This window comes from Notechis scutatus, chromosome 14 (assembly GCF_049901735.1).
Source record: "Notechis scutatus isolate UNSWTSFEM ecotype Mainland chromosome 14, rNotScu1.2, whole genome shotgun sequence".
In the NCBI taxonomy this organism is placed as follows: domain Eukaryota; kingdom Metazoa; phylum Chordata; class Lepidosauria; order Squamata; family Elapidae; genus Notechis; species Notechis scutatus.
Genome location: NC_142022.1, coordinates 7,107,553 through 7,120,431, shown reverse-complemented (window position 1 = coordinate 7,120,431; position 12,879 = coordinate 7,107,553). Strand labels below are relative to the sequence as shown.

Sequence of the window (12,879 nt, the reverse complement as noted above, 5' to 3'; positions counted from 1 at the left end):
TCCTTTCCTTCCCTTCTCCTTCCTTCCCTTCCTTCTCTCCCTTCCTTCCTTCCTCCCTTCCCCTCCCTCCCCTTCTTCCTTCCTTCCTCCTCCTTCTTCCTTTCCTTCCTTCCCTTCCCTTCCCCTTCCTTCCTTCTCTCCCTTCCCTTCCTTCCTTCCTCCTTCCTTTCCTCCCTTCCTCTTCCTTCCTCCTTCCTCCCCTTCATTCCTTCCTTCTGTTCCCTCCCTTCCCTCCCTCCCTTCCGAAAGGGTTATGGGTATGGTGCTGCAAGGGATAAATATATACAGTATATGTGTTCAGCCATGTGGATCCTGACATTAAGCTGCTTTGAAGTAGATTTTTTTCCATGAGCATCTTCCCAGAAGGCTCTGGGTTTGCAACGGATGGGAGTTGTAGTCCTACATATCCCACAAATCTCACATCCGGAAATAGTGCAGTATTTCTCAACTTTCAATCATTATAAGCTAGTGGACTTCAAGTCCCAGAATTCCCAAGCCCACCTGCATGCATGCTGGATGGGGAATTCTGGGAGTTGAAGTCCACCCACCTTAGTTACACTGCATTGGTATCATTCATTCTCAGGGTCCCTTTGCATAAACAAATGTATGGTTCAATGGCTATTTTAAATACTTAGTTGAATTATTGCTAAGCATTTTTTTAAAAAATCCTCACCAGAGGAATATTATGGGCTGGCTAATGTCTAAAAATAGTGGTTTGCAAAATTTAAGATTGGTGGATTTCAACTCCCAGAATTCCCCAGCCAAGTGGCTGGGGAATTCTGGGAGATGAAGTCAGCCACCTTAAATATTCTCCTCCCTTTTAATAACCACACTGTTCCTTTGGGTAGCTTCCCCTTTAAATCTCCCTCTCTTTATTGACAGCTGACAGTATTTCCTTCCGGGTCAAACTTCCTCCTCTTGACTCCGCCCCCTCCTTTTTTTCCTTTTCTATTCAACCCCCCCACCCCCCGGCCTGTTGTGACGGCTTCTCCTTTAAGCAGCCCCCTCGACGCAATGCAGGGGAGGATGAACCAATGGGGGCACGCTCAGCGGGCCACGTGAGGGAGGCGGAGCTAAGGACAAAGAGCCCGGATGGAGAGTGGGGTGGGGGGCGGCGCCAATGCAGCCGGGTTGCTCGCCCGGGACTCGTTGTGGCGGAGCGATTCGCTGGCGGCGGTGAGGCGGCCGAGTAACGGTCGCCGCCTGCCGTTGAGGGAGCGGCAGGGCGCATGCGCGGGGGGAGGCGGCAGCGGCTCCTCGGCCTCGCGGCGGAGGAAGACGGGCGGGATCCCAAAGCTGAGAGGACGCGGCGTTGCTCCTCGCCCGGTCACCATGGTGAGAAGGGGGGCAATTTTGAGGCCGGGGGAGTGGGGGCAACGTAAAGAAACCCTCCCGGGCTGCGCGTGATGCCCAGAAGGGGCGGGGCAGGAAAGGGGAGGGGCCGGATTTGGGGAGGGGACTGCTGAAGACCCTCTAGCCCACCCCCAGTCTGAGGGATTTATCTTTAGACACCCCCGCTTTAGACAAGAGGGGCGTCGTGAAGCCCCCAAGAGACAACAGAGGGTGTTTGACCTGGGGGGGATAGAGCCCCGCCCTCTCTCGAATTGGGGGCTGTGAGGAGAGGGGAGGTCAGCACCAGAGGAGGGAAGGGGGCGGAGCTATGCTAGGCCCCGCCCCTCTTGGGGGTTGGGGGGCGCTGGAGGGGGCTAAGAAGGGAGGGAGGGTCCTTGCTTTGAGGCTGGGCCTTGAATAGAGTGGGGAGGGGGCTTCAGATGGACCCCACCCCACCCAATTCTGCCCAGTTAGTGTTACCTTTAAATGCAAAAGTGGGAGAAATGCAAAGGGAAGTGGGGGTTTTTTTTGGGGGGGGGAGGAATTTTCTGGGTGTTTTGTCTGATTATTTTAGGCTTGGAAGGCTCAAGAAGGACATAACAGGTAGTCCTCAACATACGACCACAATTGAGCCCCACATTGAGGTCGCTAAGTGGAACATGTGCTCCCAGTGAGGTTCTTTCCCCCGCATTGGATGACTCTTCTTGTCACAAACATTAAGTGAATCAATGCCGTTGTTAAGCGAATCTGAATTCCTCCTGGACTTGGCATGCCAGAGGGGAATCACCTGACCCCAGGACACGGTGACCGTCATAAATAGGAGTCAGCTGCCATGGGTCACCTGACTGGGGAGGCTACAAGTGTGAAAAAAACGGTCCTAAGTCCCTTTTTTTCAGTGGCGCTGTAACTTTGAAGCGGTCACTTAAGTGAACTGTTGTAAACTGAGGACTGCCTGTAGATGTATAGGAGATATAAAAGATAACGGGTATAACGATACTGTGCAAACGTTTGAGGCAGTTGTGCAAAAGAAAAAATGCTGCAAATGAAGAATGTCAAATATATATATATTAATCTTAAAACCATTTAAAGGTAGTCCTCGACTTATAACAGATTGTTTAGTGACCGGAATTGCAAATGGCCCTGCAAAAAGTGACTTTTACGATTGTTTTTCATGCTTTACGACCAAGGCGATATCTCAGTTGGTCGCGGGATCAACATTCACACGCTTGGCAACCGGCTTTTTTGCGGTGTCTTGGAAAACCAACCGCCAAGCATCCGAATGTAAATCACGTGGCCAAGGGTGATGGTGTCGCTTTTGTCAGTGCCGCCGTTGTAACTTCGAACGGTCACTCCACGGACTGTTGTAAGTCGAGGACTACCTATAAGAAGGAGACTGGGATGGCTAGAAGGGGAGTCTTGACTTTATTTTCTCGTGAACTTTTCGCAGGCTGACCAACTGACCGAGGAGCAGATTGCAGGTAAGAATTTGAGGGTCCCTGGAATAGTTGCAGAATCGATTCGGATAGCAAGTGGCTGACAGCAACAACCGTGCTGGAAAAGCAGACCTTCAACCAGATTTCTTGTAAACTCAACTGACCGTTAAGACAAAGAGGCCGCGTTCTCACAATCAACTACTCTTCTGAAAAAATGAGACAGCATGTGGTCTCCTTTCTCTTTATTATTATTTGTTAATCGTACAAAATACAAAAATGCAAAACAAAATAGTAGGAAAGATAGGCGAGGGAAAAGCATAGGAAAAAGGAAAGAAAAAGGCATTGACTTTGGTCCAGTAGAATAAGATAACATCAAACCTTGACTTTTTTTTTTACTTTTACGCAATAGTATAAACTAGCTATTTCTATAACAACAAACCTATCTAATCCGCAAAACCCAAAATCAAAGTTTCATCCCCCCGCACCTTGAACACAAAGTCCCGAAATGGTTTCCAAGTAGAAACAAAAATAATTGTGTGGTGTTTTTTTCTTTAATCCAAACAGGGATTTTAGACATCTCTGCAGCATCTGCTCTCCTGTTCTTTGGAATATATACAGAGCCCGTTCCTTGAATGACACCCCCCTTTGCTGCCTTTGTGGCTGCTGTCATACAGCTGGATGCCCTCTAGATGCATTAACTGATTGTCCATAAGATCCACTCTGACTGGGAGAGAGGGCAAGTCTGTAGGGCTTCTGGAAACTAGGGGAAGGCTGCAGATTTAAAATCAGGAGACTGGAACTTGGGGAGTGGGCTTTAAATTCAATAAAATAGCCTCGTTTGCCTTGTTGAAAGATGGAGGGGGCGAGTTTGGATCTGACCTCGCCCTCTTGCCCGGTTCCTTTCAGAGTTCAAGGAAGCCTTCTCCCTGTTCGACAAAGACGGCGATGGCACCATCACCACCAAGGAACTGGGCACCGTGATGCGCTCCCTGGGCCAGAACCCCACCGAGGCGGAGTTGCAAGACATGATCAACGAAGTGGATGCGGATGGTGAGCAGGGCTCTTGCTGAGATGTCGGTTGGGAGGCAGTTTGGGGAGAATAACAATAACAAGAGTTTGAAGGGACCTTGGAGGTCTTCTAGTCCAAACCCCCCCCTCCCCCCCCGTGCTCAAGCAGGAGACCCTATGCCCATTTCAGACAAGTGGCTGTCCATTCCCTTCTTGAAAACCTCCAGTGTTGGAACAGCTTCTGATGGCAAGCCGTTCCACTGGTTGATTGTTTTCCCTGTCGGGAAATTTCTCCTTAGTTCTTAAGTTGCTTCTCCCCTTGATTAGTTTCCATCCATTGTTTCTTGTGCCTTCAGGTGCTTTGGAAAATAATTTGACCCCCTTTTCTTTGGGGCATCCCCTCAAATCTTGGAACCCTGCTATCATGTCAACAGCCCTTTTTTTTCTTTTCTTTTTTTTTTTCAGGAGTAAGTAAGGAATTTTATTGTAATAAATGTGGAATTCACTTCGACGACTGCAGACAAGACAGGGCTAATCCTTTGGACTGATAGCAGTTAGAAAAACCTTAACCCACCCACTGACTTCCCTGGTATAGTCCTTTTTTTCACTAGACTAGCCATACCCAATTCCTGCAACCGTTCTTTGTATATTTTAGCCTCCAGTCCCCTAATCATCATGGTGGTTCTTCTTTGCACTCTTTCCAGAGTCCCAGCCTCTTTTTTTACAGGGTGGTGACCAAAACTGGATGCCGTATTCCAAGTGTGGCCTTACCAAGGCGTCATAAAGTGGTATTAACACTTCATGTGGTTTTGATTCTATCCCTCTGTTAATGCAGCCTAGGACTGTGTTGGCTTTTTTGGCAGCTGCGCTACACTTTTGGCTCACCCTTAAGTCATTGTCCACCAGTACGAGAGAGAGAAGGGGCTAAAGCATGTCGTTTCTTGTCAATCTCAGTTTCTCTGGTGGAGAACCTAGCGTTGGGTGTGCTCTTTCTCGCGATTGGGTAGCAAAGAGCTGTTTTTATTTTATTTCTTTTAGTCAGTTGATCTGACTGATCCTTTCCCCAGGCAACGGCACAATCGACTTCCCAGAATTCCTCACCATGATGGCCCGGAAAATGAAAGACACAGACAGTGAAGAAGAGATCCGCGAGGCCTTCCGAGTTTTCGACAAGGTGAGTTTGCTTAATGGGGGTGGGTGTGTGTGTTTAATCCTCGGGTTACGACCGCAACTGAGCCCCACATTTATGTTGCGAAGTGGAACATCCGTCAAGCGAGTTTTGCCCCATTTTACAACTTTTCTCGCCCCCCGTTTTTAAGTGAATCATTGCATTCATTAAGTTAGTCACACAGTCATTAAGTGAATCTGGTTTTCCCGTTGACTTGTCAGAAGGTAGCAAAACGGGACGCTGCGACTGTTGTAAAGACGAGCCCGCTGCCCGCATTTTGATCACATGACCGTAAGGATGCTGCAGCGGTCATAAGTGTGAGAAACCGTCCTAAAGTCGCTTTTTTTTCGGTGTCGGGCGTGACTTTGAACGGTCACTAAACGAACGGCTGTAAGTCAAGGACCGCCTGTCTCACCTCTCCCCTCCTCTCCTCTCTGCTCTCCAGGATGGCAATGGGTACATCAGCGCCGCCGAGCTGCGCCACGTGATGACCAACCTGGGCGAGAAGCTGACGGACGAGGAGGTGGACGAAATGATCCGAGAAGCGGACATCGACGGGGACGGGCAAGTCAATTACGAAGGTAAGGAGCCGAAGACGTGCGGCCCGAGAACACGCCGCCTTGTGCAGGCGGGCCTCTATTCCAGGGCCAGTGGTTTAGTATTTCTTTTTTTTTTCTTCCTGCTGAGCTCTTGAGAACACTGAGGACTAGAAACGGGTAAAGGAAAGGGAGGTTCATACCGCCCTCTTACAATCTCTGCATCGAAGAGGAGCATTGCTGTGTTGGTGGTGGTTTTGCCTCCATTTTGGTGTATCAGCCTTGGCCACTTTTAAGGCGGCTGGCTGGGGGGATTCTGGGAGTTGAAGTCCACCCTTCTTTCAAAGTGGCCAAAGTGGCCTACAGATTGATACAGATTAACTGAGTTGGAAGGGACTTTGTAGATCATCTAGTCCAACACACACACACACACACACACCGCCTAAGCAGACCCACACACAAGTACACAAGTTTCAGGGCCATTTTTTAAAACCTTTATCTGCATCTTTTGCTAACGAGGACTCCCTGCCTGTCAAGGTGACCAGGGAATTCTGGGAGTTGAAGTCCACCCTTCTTCAAAGTGACCATGGTTGAGTGACAATGATCTACAGTCATTTCAGGGGCGTTTTCACAAACTTTTATCTGCATCTTTTTCTAATGAGAACACCCACTGTTAAGGTGACCCCAGGGAATTCTGGGAGTTGAAGTTCACCCTTAAAAGGGGCCAAAGTTTGAGAGACACTGATCTGTAGTAATTTCAGGGCCAATTTTTTTACTTCTATCTGCATCTTTTGCTAACGAGGACTCCCTGCCTGTCAAGGTGACCTGGGAATTGTGGGAGTTGAACTTCACCCTTCTTCAAAGTGGCCACGGTTGAGTGACAATGATCTACGTCATTTCAGGACCATTTTTAAAAAACCTTTACCTGCATCTTTGGCTATGGGGTACCCCGTGTCTGTCAAGATGGCCAGAGAAGTGTGGGAGTTGAAGTCCACCCTTCTTCAAAGTGACCAAAGTTTGAGAGACGCAGATCTAACTGATAGTGCATGTTCTCAGAACAACTTAATCTAAATTCAGTAAAGGGGGGAGGAGGGGGGAGGGTCCTTTCGGCAGCCCCTTCCTCGGCAGCCCCTGACGCCCTTCTCCGTCCTCTCTCCTTGCTCCGTAGAGTTTGTACAGATGATGACCGCCAAATAAGACAAGCCGTTGCCTCTCTTCCCCCCTCCCCCTCGCTCGCCCGCCCTCCCGCCCCGTTCCCAGGATGGAAGGATGGCCTGTTTCCCGCCGGGATCTTATCCAGCCCCCGTCTTTTGTCTGTGTACAACTTATGCCCCGTTGACGCTTTTTAACAGTTTGTGGCTGTTCCCTGCTCTGCCTCCCTTTCCCCGCCCTCCTCGTGCCCCAGCGGGGGTGGGGTGGTAGTGGGCCGGACGCAGTGCCCCGAAACCCATGTGGAGAGCGATGGGGCCGGACTAAGCGCCGTGAGTACAGGATGCCTTTGGACAAGCGGTGGGTGGAAAGGTGAGGCTGCCCGCTCTCCCCCCTGGTTCAACCCCTGCCTTGCAACCCAACGGCATTTTCCCGCCTCCTGCATTCATTGGACTGTTTTTCCGTATGCAGCCTTGCTGCATACTTTCCTCCATCGGACCGTTGTCTTCCTAGGACTATCTGCATATCTTGGATATATTGTAATTGTTAACCTAATCGATTCCATCCTCCCCACCCCACCCGCTCCAGACTATCTCCATGGCTTCAGGAAATGCTTCTGTTCCATTCCAGTTGATGTAAAGTTTTCTTTTTATCATTATTTTTTCCTTCTTTCTTTCTTTTCTTTTTTCTTTTTGGTTCTTCTTTTAAATAAACTTTGTGTTTCAAATCTGACGGAGCACCATCTGCTTGTGTAGAAATTGTTCCCTGAAGGACGTGCTGCTGCTTTGGGGGTGTTTGGAGTAAGAGCGGGGGGGTGGCTTGTATTTTGCAGTGACTTAGAAATCAGTTTTCTGAATTGCCTCTTCCCAACTGAAAAAGATTTCATTTCCACCCCACACGACTGCAGCAGATTCCTTGAAAGGGCCATTCCTGGTTTTTCCCTTGGATTTGCCACCTCCCAGATCAGGAAAAACCTTCATTTTTCAGCCAGCATATCCTTTCTTTGGCAGCGAGGGGAGTTAGTGTGTAGCCCCACTGAAGAGGGTCACTTGAAGGGTTTTAATTTCTCTAAATTGCAGGCTAGAGGATGGAAAATCTGGCAGTCCTCCGGGAAGATTGGGAGCCGGGAGAGAGAGAGAGAGAGAGAGAGAGAGACTATTGATAGAACTGGTGAAGCTTTTGAGATTCCATCGAAAGAAAGTTCAAAATGAATGGGTAGATTTGTAGATTTCTGCATTGGGAAGACTCCAAAGTTAGGTCTAGTTTTACTAGCCCTCTTAAGTTTCCAGAGAATGTTATCCAAATAAACAGTGCCATGAAAGAATGACAATCTGGTATGTCAGGTTTATTTGGATAACATTTGTCATGTATATACACACACACACACACACACACTGTAGAACCAATAGAAGAGAACATTTCTAGCTCGGGGTTGAACTGTGGGGTCCTGGGTGCGCTCAGCTTGGTGGTTTTCTTGCCGACGTTTCATGACTCAGCTAGGTAACATGATCAGTGTGCTAGGATGGGGTGGGGCATACATTCTCTTCTGTTGGTGCCCCACACAAGTGTCAGAGGCTTCGAAAAGCACACAATTGGGAGACGTGCATTTAGGCACACCGCCAAGGAACGGCTCCTATAAAATGAGAGCAATTCCCCCCCCTTCCTTCTAGTCCTGATGATGTTACCTAGTTGGGTCATGAAATGTCTGCAAAACAAAAAGAAACAGCCAAGCTCAAGAGAACGCCAAGTACCCCACAGTCTTCCTCCCTCTCTGCAAACCTCCCTCCCTCATACCCTGATGATGTTCCCTAGATGGGTCACGAAACGCCTGGGGGCGGGGGTGGGGGAGGGAAATCCCAGCCAAGCTCAGAGAACCATAGAGCCAAATATTTCCAAATTTGCTCCATCGGGCCAAACTTGGCCAATGCTTTTCGGTCTTTGGAACTAAACCTTTTTTTCTGCAGAGAAAAATTCCCCGAAAAGAATCCGAGAAAGAACCATTTGGCTTCAGAGGCGATTTTTTTTTTTATTTTCAAATAAAAAAATACACAGGGTTTGGTTGCATTTGGGCCAGGCCACCACAACCCCCCCGCCCACCTCACCCCACGGGCGGCTCCCCCCGGCCTCTTGTGCTACTGAGAAGAAGGATGTTAAAAAGGACGCCCTCCACTCGCTCGTCTCCGCCTTGGCGCAGAGCGGAGGGCCTTATGGCAGTTCAGACAGACACGCGTATGTACAGATGCACGCGTGGGCGCACGGGTGTCCCTTGCCCAACGGAAGGAGGAGCGCCGTAGCTCCCCGCGGGAAGCAGCTGGCCAAACGGTTGAGAAGGACCACGGGGAACCCCACAGCCAGTCCTCGACTTACAATCACGTTCGAGCCCAATTTTGGTCGCTGAGCGAGACACTGGCGGCTTTTGCTCCCCCCCCCCGTTTTTATGACCTTCCTTGCCACCGTCGTTAAGTGAATCCCCGCAGTGGATAAGTGAGTGGCCTGGTTGTTAAGTGAATCTGGCTTCCCCCGTGGACCTTTACTGGTCGCAAAAGGGGAGAATCGCGTGACCTTGGGAACACAGCAACGGTCGCAATGAGCCAGTTGCCAAAGCGTCTGAATTTTGATCACAGGGATGCCGCAACCGTCGTTAAGCATGAAAAAAGCTCCCCAGTTACTTTTTTTCACGGCCGTTCTAGCTTCAAACGGTCACTATATGAACCGTGGTAAGTCGAGGACTGCCTGTATTTTAAACAGGGTTTAAATGGGGCGAAATTAGCAGACCGTCGCTTCCCAAGGGGAAAAGAGATTTTTTGTTTCTTTAAAAAAAATTTTTTTATATATATATAATATAATATAAGGGATCAGAAAATGCCTTGTTAAGTTGCCTGCATTTCCTCCCAACCTCTCGAGCAAGACACTGTATCTGGTTCACACGATGCTGGTTAAAGAGGGCTTAAGGGGGAGCTGGGCTCAAGAATTCCTCCCTAAATCACCCCGTCTCCCCAGATATTGAAGCGTTTTAATTCTTTTTTGTGGGTGCAGGGCGAAAAATGGAATGGCGCCCTTCTACTCCCTGCCCAATATTGGGATTTAAAGCACCTACTCGCTTCCTCCTCCTTCACAGACCAGCACAAATCGATGAGGCACTTTTCCCATTTCCACCTTTGATAAGGGAGATAACCCTGGACAACCACAAAGACTGAGTTCAATCTTCAATCGTGGGAGTCCGTGGCCACCAAAGTTATTTAAAGGGAGTCCGTGGGGGAGAAAAGATTTAAGAACCACCGGCCTCAGAAAAAACCAACACGCCGGGAACGAACCCCCCCCCCAGAGAAACACGACAGCTATCGGCCTTTCTTAGCCTCATAAAGCTTTCCAGACTTAAAATTTTTCCCAGGTCTTCAACTCAAAATTACGAAATCGCAGAGCTGTCTTTGAACTCCAAATACTTCAAGTATTAATAATAATCCCATTTAATGTCGATTAAACTGGCGTCCTATGGAAAAACACACACAAAAAAACACTGAACCCATTCTTATTTTTTCCCCTTGCTGGGCATTGCTTACACTTTCTCCATTTTTTACCTTGTTCCCCAAATCACAATAAGTTGCTAATTGCACTTCCCTTTAAAGTGTGTGTGTGTGTCTCTCTCCTCCTTCCTCCCTTTTCTCGGGGCCCTTGTCTTAATGTTCTTTTTGTGCAATTATATATTTCTGGTTGAGGATTTGACTAGTTCATTATTAAGAATGCTGCCTCCCATTCTAAATAATAAACTAATGAAATCCTCAACCAGAAATTCAGCAACTTAACAGTCCTGACTTCCCTGAAAAGCCCCCTTTTCTTTTTTCTACATAAAATACACAGTCCTCAAAATGTTTTAGGCAACGTACAGTATATTAAGTATCCAAAAATCTGTGCAATAAATTTATCTTTGGGACACCAAGACATAACATTTACAGAGAATAAAAATTCAAACAGGACTGGGTTTTTTCTTTCTTTCTTTTTTGCCCCAGTGGCTTAAGCAATAGGGAATTAAAAAAATAATGACAATTAACACTGCTGTAGGAAGATTGGCGAAGAGCTTTAAAAAGCCCCTCTTGTATTTAATACAACTTTCAATGCTGATAATAATCCACCTCTTTAAGAATTCAATCTCTTTGAGGAGGACCTGAGTAGAATTCAGTGGGGTTCTATATTTTTTTAAAATGTGTTTCTTCCTATTAAATAAGGGTTTAAATAAAAATCTAATCTCTGTAAGCAAGCCAGTGGACAGAATTCTACTTTATGATGTGATGTTCTTTTTTCCTCTTGTATATTTCAACGTCCTTTGTTTTTTTAAAAAAATCTACTGAACTGGGACAAAAGGTGAGTTTCCGTCCTCTTTCGCACAAAAAAATAAAAATAAATTCTATCTCTGAAAGACGTTGCCCTGCACAATCATTCACTCCCATGCTTGCCTTCAATATATATATTTAAACAGACAGACAGAAATTGCTTCCTTAAAAATATACTCTCTCCCTTTCACCCCTACCCCCAAACTGCCTGAGCTTATCGGATTCACCCTCCCCCCACCCCCCGAAAAATAGATCTGACTGGGTCCTAAGATATCTCCCCCAGCCCATCCTGTCCCCTAAACTCAAGAGGTGTAGAATCTCTCAAGATTCAATTCTATAATTCTCTGATTTAAAGGAGTGTGTGGGCCATTGAAGAGCCTCTCACTCTTCCCCCAGAAAAATATATATACACATTTTCTGACACATTTCCTATTTGGCTTCTTCCTCCGGACACAAAAACAGATCGGTGCATCTTATTCTGGGGTTGGGGTGGTTTTGTTTTTTTTTGGTTTCTCTTACGTATATATACATATATACATACACACAGGTAGTCCTCGACTTAACGATCAACAGCTAGGGCCGGAATTTCCACCGCGAAGCAAGTCTTTTTTTTTTTGACGTGGTTCTTCAGCAATTCGTTGCAGCTGTTATAAAATGAACCACGTCATTAAGCGAATCTGGCTTTCACCCCTTGGTCAGAAGCCGGCTGGGATGGACATGTTGCATTCCCATGTCTCTGCACCCATCGTAAATAGACACCCATTGCCAAGCACCCACATTTTGAACCCATGATCGTAGAGGTTGCTAAAAAAAACAGTCATAAGCATGAGGACTAAGTCGTACGCCGCTTTTTTCAGTGGCGCTGTAACTCCCGTCACTAAAAGAACAGTTGCTAAGTCCAGGACTGGAGTCACCCAAGCGAGAAGCCGTAGCCCCAGATGTAAGCCTTGTACCAACCCATCATGTAACCTGGTTGGTTTTGCAAACCCATCATGTAACCTGGTTGGTGACGCGCAAACTAACCCCTAATCATAGTTGGAATGGCTTAGCGCAGGGGCCCTCAAGCTTGGCGACTTTAAGGACTTGTGGACTTCAACTCCCAGAATTCCCCAGCCAGCCTGGCTGGCTGGGGAATTCTGGGAGTTGAAGTCCACAAGTCCTTAAAGCCGCTAAGTTTGAAGATCCCTGGCTTAGCGTGACGTCTGAGCCCAAACGTATCTTGGCACTAAGCCTTGCCGTTAAAAAGTTCTGCATCAGACAGAGGAGTGTACAGGGATCAAAAAGAAAAAAAGAAAGAAGTACAGTTAGTCCTCAACTTCCGGCCGCAATTAAACCCCACATTTTCTGTCGCTAAGCGAGATGTTTCCATTTCACAACGTTTCTTGCCACCGCTGTCGAAGGAATCCCTGCAGTGGTTAAGTTACAACCCTGGTTGTCAAGCGAATCCGGCTTTCCCCCCCATGGACTGATCAGAAGGTCGCCAAACACTGCCACCGTCGTAAGTGTGAGTCAGCTGCCAAGCGTCTTGAAGCGTCGCCGTGGGAGCAAGGGGATGCCGCAACCGTCACAAGTGTGAAAAACAGGCGCAAGTTGTTACTTCGGTCACTGAATGAGCTGTTGTAAGTCGAGGACTACCTGTGTAGCAGGAGGAAATATTCTCCTTTTCTTCTCCCGAATGCGGTTTGGGCCTTAGAAGGAGCAAATCCCTTCCTATTAACAGCTTATACAAAAATAATAATAATAATAATTAAATGCTACCCATCCTTAATCAAATCCCTCTCTTAAAATAATCTCAGGTTTGGATTGCAAAACCGCAGCTGTCCACCAGGGGGCAATGGCTGAGAGGACTGCTTGCCCTCTGCTGGCAGCTTGGAAAATTGCAGCCTTTCTCCGCACAAGGGCCTTAATTCATTCCCTCTCCGGCC

General features: G+C 47.6%; 1 protein-coding gene and 1 long non-coding RNA gene across 2 annotated transcripts; one reads left to right on the top strand and one right to left on the bottom strand.

Moving 5' to 3' along the window:
• The first annotated feature begins 1,086 nt into the window (after positions 1 to 1,086).
• LOC113426328 (calmodulin-1-like) lies at positions 1,087 to 7,358 on the top strand. Its single transcript, XM_087943450.1, has 6 exons — positions 1,087 to 1,335; positions 2,780 to 2,810; positions 3,672 to 3,815; positions 4,841 to 4,947; positions 5,387 to 5,522; positions 6,646 to 7,358. Exons 1-6 carry the CDS (start codon positions 1,093 to 1,095, stop codon positions 6,672 to 6,674), a joined length of 690 nt encoding a protein of 229 aa, XP_087799576.1. The 5' UTR covers positions 1,087 to 1,092; the 3' UTR covers positions 6,675 to 7,358.
• Positions 7,359 to 10,493: 3,135 nt separating this feature from the next.
• LOC148129514 (uncharacterized) lies at positions 10,494 to 11,786 on the bottom strand. The gene is made up of 2 exons (XR_015745341.1): positions 11,365 to 11,786; positions 10,494 to 11,219 (listed from the first exon to the last, which is right to left on the bottom strand). It is a non-coding gene; the product is annotated as an uncharacterized LOC148129514 (long non-coding RNA).
• Positions 11,787 to 12,879: the final 1,093 nt, after the last annotated feature.